Below are 14,074 nucleotides of genomic sequence, written 5' to 3' on the forward strand. Positions count from 1 at the left end.
CACCAAGAAAATGTTGGAAACCACAGTTACGGTCATGAACAGAACCAGCAGTTCTGGTTCTGTTGTTTGACTGGTTCGAGCTTCCCTGTTTTGACATCCGCAGTCCTCTCAAATTGGACCGCAGTCAGGGGAGGATCCGAGTTCTGTTTTAAATATATACATTTCTGATTAAAAATGAGACTGGCATCTCTCAAAAGATAATGTAAAAGTTTAAGAAAAATAACTTGTATTTTAAACAAATAGAATATTGAAAATCATTTATATTCTTCCCAGTAGCCAATGCATTCAGTCAAATGATACCTATAACTGCTGCCCAGATTTTTGCATGGTTCTACGGGTATTTTGATGATGTATCTTTGATAACGACCTCCAAATTTTGGAGGTTGGCAGGACTATTTGTCATTACCTTAATGTTTTGTTCCCTTCACAGATTCAAGTTGAGACTAGCTGGACCACTTCAAAATGATAACAGAACCTACAGACAAGAAAAACACATTAATAAAATAAAAAAGGACTACTTTAAACCTAAACCTGCTGGGGGTATCAATAATTTTTGCCTAGTCAAAGTCCAGATATCAATCCAACTGAGAATATAGAGCAATACTTACAAACTGATCTTTAAAGACACTTCTGAAAATTAATTGCATCACTAGATTCAAAACAAAAATGAGAAACTGAGTTTTATGAAAGTCAATGTTTCATCATAGTTACTTAAAAAATGATTATTTGCCTGTAAAGTCTACCTAACTTAGAACTTAATCACAGGAACTAGTTGGATTTTGTACAGAGAGAAATATTTTTTGCTAGCAGAATGCAACATGCAAAAGTTATTGTTGTAAACACAGCCATTCTACAGCTCTTCTGGCACAGACTCTGCAAGTCATTCGTTTGCAAATGTTTCACCGTCTTAATAAGAAATTATGCTTACTGAAAAAGATGTAACAAGACTTCTTAGTAAATTCTTGGGGGGAAAAATGACACTTTTGCATCTTTTCAACATTAAACTTTTTAAGAATCAAAAAATTTTATTAAACATTAAGCATGGACTGTTCTCACAGACTAGGGACATTCTGGAAACTGCTAATGATGACGAGTTTTCTTCACCTATGACTCACATATCAAGTATCTGCACCTTCCTGCCAGGGAGCACTTGTTACCAGGTAGCCAAATGTCAACAAGTAACACATAAAAAAACATGAATTACAATTTAACTTGAAGTCCCTTCAATGCTTGCAGATCCATTTATGAACTGCAATAGTATGAATGTTCTTCTGAAAGAAATCCCGACTAATCCCACATATGTTAGGTTCTCCATCGCTCATGTGGTTATTATGGAGTTCCTACACGTTCATACATTTTAGCTTAATATCATATTTGACATCTTATAGAATACTGGACCTTCAAACCTGAGTCAGTTTTACTTTTAGCACATCTAATCAAAAAGACCCTAGAACATACAACATTTGTCTCTGGAACTGTTTTTTCTGATAAATCGTAAAAGGCAAAAACTTTTGAGTCTGTGCCAGCAGTTTGAAAAAAAAGAATCATTAAATTTTTCCTGTTGCATTTAAGTACCAAAATGAACCTAAACATTAAAGGTTGTGCTTCCATGAAACAATTTAACAAAAGAAATGTGCAAGAGGGATTTCCTTCCAAACAAACAGAGACTTACTCTTATTTAAACATGTCTGACTAACCAGACAATCTGAAAACAGTGTGCTGCAAGATACAAACTCATGACTCATCCACGTGCCAGACAGATAAAACCCACTTCCCCCATCAAACCACAGTCCTACTCAGAAGTATGCAGGTAGAGCTACTTGTTTATATTTTAGATCTATGATCTGATTCAATTGCTACATTTACATGTGCATCAGTTAACAATAGGAAATATATTATGCCACAGATTATGCAGATTATGTGACCTGCAGCTTTGTCTATTTTAAACTGTTCAAACCCTCCTTCATGCAGTTTCTCATTGTCATATTTCACAATTCTACAGCAATAATTTAAATGGCTTTAAGGACAGAGTAATTCTCCTGGTTGTTGCTACATTTTGTAGCAATAACCCCAGAAGTACATCTATAACAATTACTCCAGTAAAAGTCAAATATAAGGTGTATTATAGTTCAATTCTTTTTCTTTTTTCAAAATGTTGTCTAAGTAAATGTAACCAAGTAAATAGTTACTATCCATCTGTGGACATTATCACAAAAAAAGCAAACTTACTCAATTATAATGCTAATGTTTCTAATAAACGAACATATAAACATAATTTATAGTTCATCCCTTGAAAAAAAAATCCCACTAGCGCCGCTTAAGTTTAAATATCGCGAGTTTTCGTGCGTTGCCGAGTTGTTCTCCGTGAGATCTCGTGAGACCTTCCAGTAGTGGACTGCAAGGCTAAGGTAAGCGAGGACACCGACCGCACCATCAACACGGCACGTATCACGTAGGTTCCGACAGGTGACCGAGTTACACGGGGGAATGTGTCGCTCCGGCGGCGGCCGCGCTGCCTCGGAGCCGCCCGGTCTCAGGGCATCAGCGGGCGGCTCGCTGAGGCGGGATGCCCTCCGAGGTGATGAGCGGCGGGAGGTGGGGAGGGATGGATAAACGGATGAATGGGGAGGATCGAGACGGCTCAGACGCTAGCAACCGCCGCATCCAAACGTGTCTGTTAAAAAAAGTTTATAAAATTGATATGATTTAGTGTGATTTAGCTCACAGCGTTCGGGAGCCATGTGTGGGGAAATGTAACGGTTCTGAGGCTGCTAACGGGCGCAGACAGGACGGCTGTGACGTTACCTAACGTAGCATCCCGGGCTAACCTGACACACCGGAGCTGGGGGTGGGGAAGGGGCATCGTCAGGCCCTGCCTGCTGCCCTGACTTACCTCCCTCCATGCGGGGATAAAAGCTGAGAGGGGAGCTGGAGTCAGGCTGTGATCAGGTGCTCTGTCTCCTCTTTAGCACCATGGACAGGGCTGCAGAATGTTTCCTGTTGCTATTATCTCAGCAAACTGAGCAGCAGCAGTATCTGCTTCTAGTAGCATCTGTTTGATCAAATTGTGAGCAACTCTAGCCATTGCCACACAGATGCAATTATTATCATGTACGTCATCGATGAATTTAGTTCAGAAAGAACAATCTTCTTTACAACATTCAATTTGTGTGAAATCCTTCAGATAAAAGTTGCTTCTGCTGCTCGTTATGTAGTTTTTTAAAATCTAACTCGATATTAATAATTTAAGATAATTTAATATCTTCCAAATATGCTTAACTATAAGAAAAAAAATAGTGTGGAAAATAGGTACTTCTTTCATTTTTTTTGTCTAAAACATCCATCCATTCAGAAATCCATCTATGCATTCTAATAAAATCTGACATAAATTAATTATGAACTTTTGTTCACTAGGGTTTCCCCCAGTGTATTCTAAGCCTGGCAGGCCACCAGGCTTTACTTGTGCCCTCACCAGGCTAAGCATTGCTTATTTATTTAAGTCTTTTTAAAATGTTTGCGTTTTTTAAGGCTTTATAGTTGGTGTTCAAGTGTTAATCTTCCAATATTTCAACAACACATAATTATCAGTGGTATTTTCAATTTTCCATGTCAACTTTAAACGTTTTTTTTTTTTATTTAAAAGCACGTCAGGCCGCTGGACGAATGACTGCTCCAGGACCCAGCCACGGGGCTTCGCGAGTTTTATTGTGTGTCTTCAGGCCTTTAGCTACGGCAGGATCTGGTGACATGGTGCCTGGCTCATGTTTTAAACGCGTCCTAGTGAGGCCTGATAATGTAGGACATGCTGCATGTGCTCTGAGGGGTTGGCGTGGTTGCAGGCTTACATGTGAAGGAGAAGGAAAGGCTGTGGAAGGAGTCTGAACAGATTGTGCTGCTGCCTGGAGTCATGGCGCAGACATGCATCTCTGTCACCTTCTGATGCCGACTGTCGCCGCGCAACAGCGCGCCGCACCTGTTCAGTGCAGGGTCGTAGTTTACTTCACTGTTCACTTTATTCACTTATTTAAAAGAGACATCAATCAATAATCGGCAGAGTTGAACCTGTAAATGTGTGTGAGTGTCATCTCCATTTGCAGAAACCAGGAGGTTAACTAAACAAAAAAAAAGATTAATATATTAAATAACATGATTTGCTAACTTACACTTGATGAACATGTAATAAACAAGTTAAAATTAATAACATACTCATTCATCTACAAACACTGTTGTTAGGTATTTTCCTCGAACCTAAAATAAAATAACCACAGACAACGTATATGAATTAAATATGGTCAGGCTTCTGCAGAAGGAGAAATCCCGATCAACAGCTCCTCCGGGCTGGTCAAAAGAGAGTTCTGATCTGCTTTCACGTGAGCTCCCTCTTTATTGTCAAAGAACATCAAACAACAGAGGTCGTAAAACATTTAACACAAACAGACCAACAACTCAGTTCCAGGTGTGATATCTAATTTACAATCTGAGCCCAGTTCAGCTCTGGGTCAAACTGTCACCTAAGACTGGGTAGATAAACACCAGAGAAAACTTTAGGTCTGAGAACCATAAAGTTTACTATCTCGCATGAAGACAGTCGTAACCTCCAGGTCAGCCCATACACACATAAGGAAGAGAACACTTTAACAAAATGATAATATCAAAAAATCTCTAACAACTGTTTCATAGATTTAGGATGTGAAGTTCTTTACGTGTTGCTCCATGTATGAACTGTCCTATAAGAGATTCTGACTGCCAAAGGAACTTATCCTTACCCGATTGTCCTACAATTTGTAGGATTTGTAGGATGCATATATATGATAAATGCAGATATCATATGCAGATATGATATCAGCATATTTTATCCATTTTTACTAAGATATAAATGAATGTATACTTAAAAACATGCAGTCAAGGAATGGCTTTGACTTTCATAGCCAATATTTTCAAACCCTTCTTGCGTATGTTTAACCCATCATACAACCCATTACATAATGTGTAAAAATAATTTAGAGGAGCCAACGTAGAAACTTATGGTACACCAACATTGCTATTGATCTTTATAGTTGGCAACTCTTTTGTAGCTTCTTTTGATCGTTTGAAAATGTTCAAGAAAGTCATTAATACACAAACTAAACCACAGATGATCTATTATAGACCCGTGAGGTTATACCCTCATTGAAAGCATTTTTGGGGAAAAAATGCTTTCAGAGATTTTGTTCACTATAAGTCTTTTGTTTTGTTTCTTTTCAGTCCTTCTTAATTGTCGGTCCCCGCAGGACGACAACAAATTGCCTCCAGCACCTCGACTGAAGCACCAGGACCTGTTCTGAAGTCATGGGGAATATTTTTGGGAATTTGCTGAAGAGCCTCATAGGAAAGAAGGAGATGAGGATCTTAATGGTGGGGCTGGATGCTGCTGGGAAAACGACAATCCTTTACAAACTGAAACTGGGGGAAATAGTCACCACCATCCCTACAATCGGTGAGCTGAGATAATCACATTAATTGCAACCATCACAGTTCTTCACTGTGTTCACTTTACACGAAGCATGACGTCTCCCCTTTCCTCAGGATTCAATGTGGAGACGGTGGAGTACAAGAACATCAGCTTCACTGTGTGGGACGTGGGCGGACAGGATAAGATCCGGCCCCTCTGGAGGCACTACTTCCAAAACACTCAGGGTGAGCAGAGCTAATCAGCCAGCCGCAGCAAATGTCTGCTTGTTTTCAGAAAACGGTGAGTTCAGTTTGATTTATTGGTACCGTTTCAGGTCTGATCTTTGTGGTGGACAGTAACGACAGAGAACGTGTGAACGAAGCTCGAGAGGAGCTGATGAGGATGCTGGCAGAGGACGAGCTGAGAGATGCAGTTCTCCTTGTGTTTGCAAATAAGCAGGCAAGAAGCCTTTAGTTTTCAATGGATATAAGATTATCGTCTGTTTCATGGTGCTCCACGTATTTATTTTCACAAGTCGCAGTTGGTTTAAACCAGGGGTGCTCAAACTTTTTGAGACCAAGATCTACTTTTTCTCTCACCAGCCGGCTGAGATCTACCTCATGGCATGAAGACATACAAATTATAAATGAAACTCTATTGACTAATTTTCTATGCAAATATGCAGTTATATCAGAAATGATAAAGTGATAGAAAACCTAATGCAGTTTCTTCCTCAGTGAGATTCTGACACTGGGAGCAGGTTACTGGTTTCTCAGTCAGAAGCTGGTTGTAAACCTGAGACCAGCAGGTGTCAGTCAGTTATGGTATATCCGAAATTTGATTTGATGACGTCACCATGCGAAACTGCAGACTGATAGGAGGAACCAAAGAGCTCTGCAGAGGTAAAGGCAAATCTTCTGAATTTGGGATATAATTAATGTAATTTGACATAATTATTGAGGTAGAAGTCATTTGTTTGTTAAAACTTAATCAAATATATGTGTCCTATTTGATGTTGGTTGTGACGTTTACTGCAAACGAATGAGGTCATCAGTCCAAGTTTGTCGTTTATTGAACGTTCAGAAACTCCAGCGGTTGTGATGAACCACAGCGAAGGAAAACAAAGGTAAAATAAAATAACCCGAACAGGTGATCAACTCAGAACCACTCGCACCTTTTTGTTGGGTGTGCTTTATCGTTAAGCACACCTGTTGCCGTGGCAACCGCCTGCGCCCCGCAAGCCGAGCAAAGATTACGTTAAAAACGTTCAGTCCGTTACGATATCAGGTTTCCAGGCTTTATTATTTTTTAATGAAGCTACAAACGTTTTGGATCTTTGTGAATATTTTTGATAAGCCTGTCAGAAGAGGAAGTGCCGCTCTCAGCGTCCTGGAGGTCTTCAGTTTGTCACCTGCTGCAGAGATCGACTCAAAACCTGCCCGCGATCGACCGGTAGATCGTGATCGACGTATCGAGCACCCCTGGTTTAAACTATTAGAGTAAAAGAGCGTTCAGGACACTGTACCAACCTCCATGAGCAAGCAAAAATGTCTGAGATGGATATTAAAATGCAAGATGCATGTTTAAAAATAAACCGAACAGTCCTGCCAGTCATATAGAAAGAATAATTATACACATTTCACAGCTTCAGACGCATGAAATCATTATTACATGCCTTAATTAGAAGCTCTGCAGGGAGCGATGTGTGGGACTTATCCTCAGGAAATAAAAAGCTGTAATATTCAGTCCTGCTTTCTTATTGACAAAGTTTATAAGGGTTGATGTTTCTTTAAAAAACAAAGTAAAAAATGGTTTTGCACACTCACCTGGTCTCCATAGCAATCAATAGAGTCTGTCAACATGCCAGACAAAAGCCTTTTCTGACCACAGTTGTCAGCTCTACTTGAACTTTGACTAGAAAACATGTTTGTTGGTCAAATGAGACTAAAACTAACACTTTTAGTTAGTTTTTCACTCCAGATGGGTTTGGTGTGAAAAAAGGATAAATATTTGGAAATGCACATAATCCCTACTGATAAGCACAGAAAAGGATCTGTGATGATGTGGGCTGTGACTCTTCCAAAGAGAATAAAAACCTTATTAGAGTGCAAAACATTTGAAATACCAGTACCTTTAGGGTACTTTAATACCTGATAATCTGATAATCGGTTTGATTGGGGACCAAATTTGCAACATTTGCTACATTTTGAACTGATGTGATTCACTTTCACACTGCACTGCGTCAAATGAACCAAACCAATTGAAAAACCTGTTCCCCTCCTCACCTGTGGTGGCGCTGCACCAAGAACCACTGAAGGAAACGACACGAGTGCAGCTTCCTTCTTCATGAAATGTAAACAACAATGGTGTGGCATCAGATTTTAGTGACTGTAGGATTTCCTCTTTTTTTGCTTCTAGAGCGCTCTCCGCTAATTCACTGTTTGCTCTAACCTTTGTGAAATGTTGCCAGACAAGATTTATTGATGCCATATTGTAAATCATGGGTTATAAAGCTGATTACCATGCTGTGTGTCAACAATTGCGATACATCAGATTGCATTCTTTTTTTTATTAAATTTAGATTTTTAAAAGATTGTTACATGCTAACCTTCCCCACTTTGTATTGACAGGATTTACCAAACGCCATGAACGCCGCGGAGATCACAGACAAGCTGGGCTTACACTCCCTCCGTCACCGCAACTGGTACATCCAGGCCACATGCGCCACCAGTGGCGACGGCCTCTATGAGGGCCTTGACTGGCTGGCCAATCAGCTCAAGAACAAAAAGTAAGAGGGGGCAAACCTGGAAAACACAACCGGCAAGCCACCCGATCCAGTGTTTTCTTTCCTCTGGGGATGGAGGGTGAGGTTTTGGTGCGAGGGTTTTGACTGGCAGGCGCAAAACAAGACCCTGGTTTTGAGGGAGACTTCATTTTTGCTCCGTGCTCAGTGGTTATTTAAAGAAAAAAAGGTTCATATCTAATCACATACACTGATTCACACTAAACGTAAGCAGTCACAGCAGACACTTGCTTTTGCTCCGTCCACCTCTCGTTCTTTGGTTCGGTGTGCTTTGTGTTAGTCTGTAGGTGCCGTGTCCAGTTTTGGTTTTCCAGCTGTGAGTCATTAATCGTTGTCCCGTCCTGCAGGGTCACAGAGATGTGTTACACAGCCACGTTATCTTTGCGGATTCTGATGGTTTGCTCTCCGTTTTGTAAGCAGTGCTGAACACTTAGTCTCGATGCAGAGGGATTTTTCATCACAAACACTAAAGAAACATTTCTTACCCTGTATTTGGCTTCAAACATAATCCCATATAGTCAGGTCAAGCTCTCTGTCCCTTCTGGAAAAAAAAAGCTTCTCCACAGCATGATGCTGCCACCACCATGTATCATGGAGGGACTGTCAGCTCCCTCCACATGTTAAACAAACAAAATCTTACTGCTGTATTTTGGGAATATTATGATATCCTGTATTTAACTCTATTGATCTCCAATTAACTTTAACCAGCTTCCCAAAGTCCCTGCTGAAGAAAAGCCTCCCCACAGCATGATGCTACCACCTCCATGTTTCATGGTGGAGATGTTAAGCGCCGTGTGTGGAGTTAGTTTTCGTCTGCATCTATCCACACCTGCATGTTGGCTAGATGCAGAACGGCTTCTTCCTCAAGTTTGCTGTGTCTCCTATAGAGGTGGGGGACATGGGATTAGAAATTTATTGCACTGTTTTATGTTACTATTATGACAGTAACGGTGAGAAAAAAAAATTAGGACTTGTTTTTTTTTGTAATTATGGCTGTGACTACATGTCACATCTTTTATGGAATCACAAATACAAATATTGTTCTTGGAAAAACCTTCCCATTTGAATTAGTCTTCTTCGGGATGCCACTGATTTGAAGAACTGTGGTTTTTACATCACCAAACTGCACAGAGCAGCTGCATTTAATCATATTTTCAAAGTTACTGATATTTATTGATTCCCGAAACAAACAATGGAGAAAATTGTGGAAATGATTATTCTGTCAGCTTTGTGGGGTTTTTAAGAACATTAATTGAAACTTATCGGGAGGACAAAAAAAATCAAAATTTGTATTTAAATTTTATCATGAATGATTTGATAAATGCCCACTTACAGTCCTCTATATGCAAAACATAAAAGAGGAGATGGTTTTCTTTCTTCTTGCCACTCTTTTATAAAGATCAGATGATGTAGAGTTCAAAACAGCAGCAGCTCTGTGTCAGTTTTACTTTCTGTTTCCGCTGTTCTGAACTGCAGAACCTGGCTTTACGTTGTAATAGCATTCTGCAGATTCATACCATCATAGCTGGCTCTGATGGTTTCCTTGCAGGGAGCAGAAATAATAACCCAATGAACATCTCTCCCTTCATGCTAAAGACACATCCTCTTACTGCCCCAATATGGACATCTTTTGAGAGCCATACTGTCGTAGTAGTTGCTTGTGGCAACCTGAAGCACTGAAACTGGACATTTTAAATATTTAAACCTGTGCTATACGCTCTCAGTTACCTGACATGGATGCAGCCTTATCAGCAGCCCTTCTCCATTCAGAAATCCATAGATGAGGAGGTTACTTGTAGGTTTTGTCACCACAAAAATTGACTAAAGCTCTGCTATCAACATGAAGTGCCAGCATAAGCTTATGTATTTTTAGGACATATAGAATCATTTTATAGTACAATCAAACAATTATGTTACCTTCAGTTGTTACAAAAATGCTTTATATATCAAACATGACTTAAAGTAAACCCAATTTTCAATTTGGCACCTTGAAATTGGGCAACTGTGTCTTTAAGAAGGTTTCCAACACTAATTAGTTATCACCACAAAGCTCCTTCATCATGCTGTCTAAAATCATTCTTAGGAGCGCTAGACTGAAAAGTAGATCACACAGTGAACTCAGCAGACACGCAGTTCCACCAGGTGTTTGCTAAATGTTGCTGCCGCTAGTCTGCAGGAGCTCAATGGGGGAGTTGTAGAGGAGGGCTGCTGTGTGAGGTCGGAGCTTGGCTCCAAGGACAAGCTTTGTGGGAAAGATGACGTTCTGTGAGAACCAGTGTTTTGCACAGCTGAATGGTTGCTACAGAAGTTTAAAGAATTTCTCGAACGTGCATGAAAGAATCAAATCAACTCTCTAGGTATGTTTTTGATGAGGGAATGACATTATAATATATCATGAAGTTAAAAAATGTCACACTATCACCCCTTTAAAGTGAGACACAGCTGCTTGTCCTCCTAATGCGTCTAAATCAGCTCTCAAATAGGACCATCTTGTGTTTTCTGTTTTTGTTTTCCCCGTTGATTCTGTCACTTATGGCTCAACTGCTGAATGTGAATATTGTGAAGGTATCTTCACCCGGCTGTAATTATAGGTAGTTAATGTTCTATTTGCATATCTATTGAAAGGAGAGACAACACGTCTCCACCTTTGTCTCTGACTGATGACGTCACGGCTGAAACCAGCAGAATCCACAGATTTTTAATGTCTTGCAAAAGTATTCACCTCTGCATTCTGCCACATTGCAACAAATATACTTTAATGTTTGTAACTGGACTTTTAGGTGATCAACACAAAAGGAATTGTATAGGTGTGACGTGGTTTAAATTATTACCTTGTACTCCATTCCATTATTTTAACAACTTTGACAAGTTGGCTTGTCTTTTATGAAATAATATGGCCCACAGCATGATGCTGCCACTACCATGTTTCAAAGAGGGAGTTGTTGTGTGCAGTATTTGTTTTCTGACACATTTAGTGTTTTGCTTGTTAAGTTTTAAGCTCATCTGATAGGATCAGACTTTGAAGACAAATTTCCTTCCAATTCGCTGTGATGCATCTCTTTGCGTTGCTCTATCTCACCATATCCTGACAAAATGCATTGAAGTTTCTGATTGTCAAAATGACCAAACACCAACAGTTAACGTTGAAAGCCGGATGATTACTTTTGCAAGGTGCTAAATGTCAATAAGATGTTTCCCCTGTGCCATACTCAATCACATACTATCAGCAGTGTCACCTACTGTACATCCTCTGGCATCTTTTCAGTACTTTTCTCCTATGGAACGTGTTATACGGTAATGGATCGATTCATTTTGGGGGTTCATGTGGCCTTATAGTTACATTTTTAATTTGACTTGCACATATTTATCTATTTCAAGACAAGCAACCTGCAGTTTATGAATCAGCGCCCTCAAAAGCCAGATTTTGCACTGCTCTTCACATTGACAAGGCAAACATTTCCTCACAAGGCGTTCTCTTTGTTTTACTGGATTCATGTTCGGTGGTTGGACTTCTTCTTTGGCTTTCTTTGGAGTTTAAATAAACTTTCACGTAGACGGTGTCTGTAAAACAATGGTAATTAGTGTGGAAAAGAATATTTCCCTTCATTCATTCTTTACCATTATAGTTGCACAAGTAGATTTCAAAAAATTGTTCCAGTGCTGAATGCATGGAGACATCTGTATGTGATGTAAGACAAGATCCTGCTGTATTAAAAAAATAAACTCATTTATTGTACACCCCGTCTCCTCTGCTTAGTGTGGTTGTTCCTGAAGCACTGTAACAAAAAAAAACAAAACTTGACAGTACATCTTAATATCAGAAATACATTGAAATAACTTGTATTTCTATCATTTAATTAAACTCGAAATAGTTTTTTTTAAAAGTAATACTTCAATTGTTTTAAGGGCAGCACAAGTTTTGGGGAATTTTAAGTAAAAATAAATAATTAAACTTTGTTCCATTGACTCATTTCTGTTCAAGTTGACTTTATATCTAAATTGAAAGCCCAATTGAGCCTATTGATATTTTTTCATGCATTATTGTCACTATCTTTTGTTTATAAATCAAAATGTGGTGAACAAGTAAAATAAATACAAGGCAATTCAAATATTTTTTTTATAATTCCTACAGAAACAAGCAGAAAAAACAATAGACTACCTTAATGTGTTGGTTTGTTACTGCACTTTGAAATAAAACATTCAGTTAACGAAAAGATTTCAAATGAACATGATTTAATTTGTTGTTTCTACTTATATTTTTAACAAGTGGCATGAACTTTTAGATTAAAAAATGCCCCATTTAGGGATTCTGCTGCATCTTCAAAAGTTTTAATTTGATCAAAGTTTTGGGCCTTAAAATGTCAGGAGTGTTTGTTACATCATAATTTTCACTTAGTTACAACTTTAATGTGAATTTTGCTGTCACACTGTAATAAAGCACAAACAGCAATGATGCATGGCATCAAACAGCCCAGAGTGAAATCTGCTCCTGCAGTTGATGTCTTGTTTTAAATTACTTGTTTCTTTTTTCGTGTGGATCTTAAAAGTTAGGAACATTTTGAAATCAATTGAACTTTGCAGCCATGCTGGATCAAATCATTTTCTCCACTTCATAGAGTCAGGAACATCTGGGAACACGAGTCCTGTGCTGTGCAGACATCCTGAGGCCATTCACGTTTTCTGCCTTTTGTCCAAGGAGGTACAGTTTTGGTCACAGGTTTGCACCAAAACATTGCCAAAGAGTGGAAAAATCCTGCTCCAAAAACAACTTTGTCAAAACCAAGGATTAATTTGGTGATGAACAACACTTTTACATAGAGGATGATGAGGAACCTGGTCAAAGGTTGAGTGACTCAGGGATTAAAACACAAACATGACGGTTCCATGCCAAGGACTCCTCCCTTAATCCCACGTTAAACCTGTCTGTGTCTTTTCATAAACTAGACTTGCTTCTCCTTTGCAGCTATGTTTGTTATTGAGGAACTACTGCCAAAATAATTGAACCACCCTGCAGCAGTCACATTTTTAAAGAATATAGTTTAAAGCCTCTGGGACATGATCGCACGTTCACTTGTAAATGATGAGCTGCTGCAATGTTTGACCAGAAGGGGGCGACAATATTCCGCCTGAAGGATGTCCTGCACTACGTGCTTCAATGTCTCTGGATTTTAAGGATTAAAAAAACATTGACATCATCATAAACAACTCGAACGCATTAAGGTAAACCGCAAAATCGATTTCTAAATTACAGTCGCACCGTTTTATCACATCTTATCAGTTTCCTTTAGTGCTACAAATAAAATAGAGTACATTTTTGTTTGTTTTTTATTTCAGAACACTATAAATATCAGCCTCTGCATTATTAACGAGTTTGTTTGCATCAGATCACGTTGCCCTGATTACATGTAGTAAAGAGAACATTTCAAATCTATTGTCACTATAAGAGATTAAAAAAAAAACTGAAGAAAAACAAGTTTGGACTAAATTACTGAGTATCATAGTGTTTCTAATTGCAAATCTGTGTCATGTTGATCAAATGAACTATAACTGCCAAAATATATTTGCTGACCCCTCCAGGTCTTTGGGTCAATTTGTTTCACTTGCTGCTGTGGCTGCAGGTGAAACAGGTGTAAAAACTAAATATCCTTCAGTCAGCTGTTAGCAGTTTTAGATGAAGTGGAAGTGATTGCAGTGAAAACAGATTAGTACTGTGAAGAGCTCACACATTTTCAGCAGACCTCCAAACCCCATGTGGCCTTCATGGGGTTTGCAACTTGTTTTTTCAGGAACAAGTTGCAAAGAACTTTATGGGTTTCCGTGACTGACCAGCTGCATCCAAT

The 14,074-nt window shown here is 39.1% G+C and overlaps 1 protein-coding gene across 4 annotated transcripts; it reads left to right on the forward strand.

Annotated features, from left to right (window-relative positions):
- Positions 1 to 2,351: 2,351 nt before the first annotated feature.
- arf3b (ADP-ribosylation factor 3b) lies at positions 2,352 to 11,970 on the forward strand. 4 transcript variants are annotated; one of them, XM_055027077.1, is made up of 5 exons: positions 2,352 to 2,408; positions 5,245 to 5,476; positions 5,566 to 5,676; positions 5,766 to 5,890; positions 8,062 to 11,970. In XM_055027077.1, the coding sequence occupies exons 2-5, from the start codon at positions 5,329 to 5,331 to the stop codon at positions 8,221 to 8,223; spliced, it is 546 nt and encodes a 181-aa protein (XP_054883052.1). In that variant the 5' UTR covers positions 2,352 to 2,408; positions 5,245 to 5,328; the 3' UTR covers positions 8,224 to 11,970. The 4 variants fall into 4 exon arrangements, with proteins under 4 accessions (XP_054883052.1, XP_054883054.1, XP_054883053.1 ...); XM_055027079.1 differs by having other exon boundaries at positions 2,372 to 2,408; positions 5,271 to 5,476; XM_055027078.1 differs by lacking the exon at positions 2,352 to 2,408 and adding an exon at positions 2,414 to 2,452.
- The last annotated feature ends 2,104 nt before the right edge of the window (positions 11,971 to 14,074 follow it).

The sequence above is a fragment of the Poeciliopsis prolifica genome, unplaced genomic scaffold (genome assembly GCF_027474105.1).
Source record: "Poeciliopsis prolifica strain line A6 unplaced genomic scaffold, Auburn_PproV2 SCAFFOLD003, whole genome shotgun sequence".
NCBI classification, from domain to species: domain Eukaryota; kingdom Metazoa; phylum Chordata; class Actinopteri; order Cyprinodontiformes; family Poeciliidae; genus Poeciliopsis; species Poeciliopsis prolifica.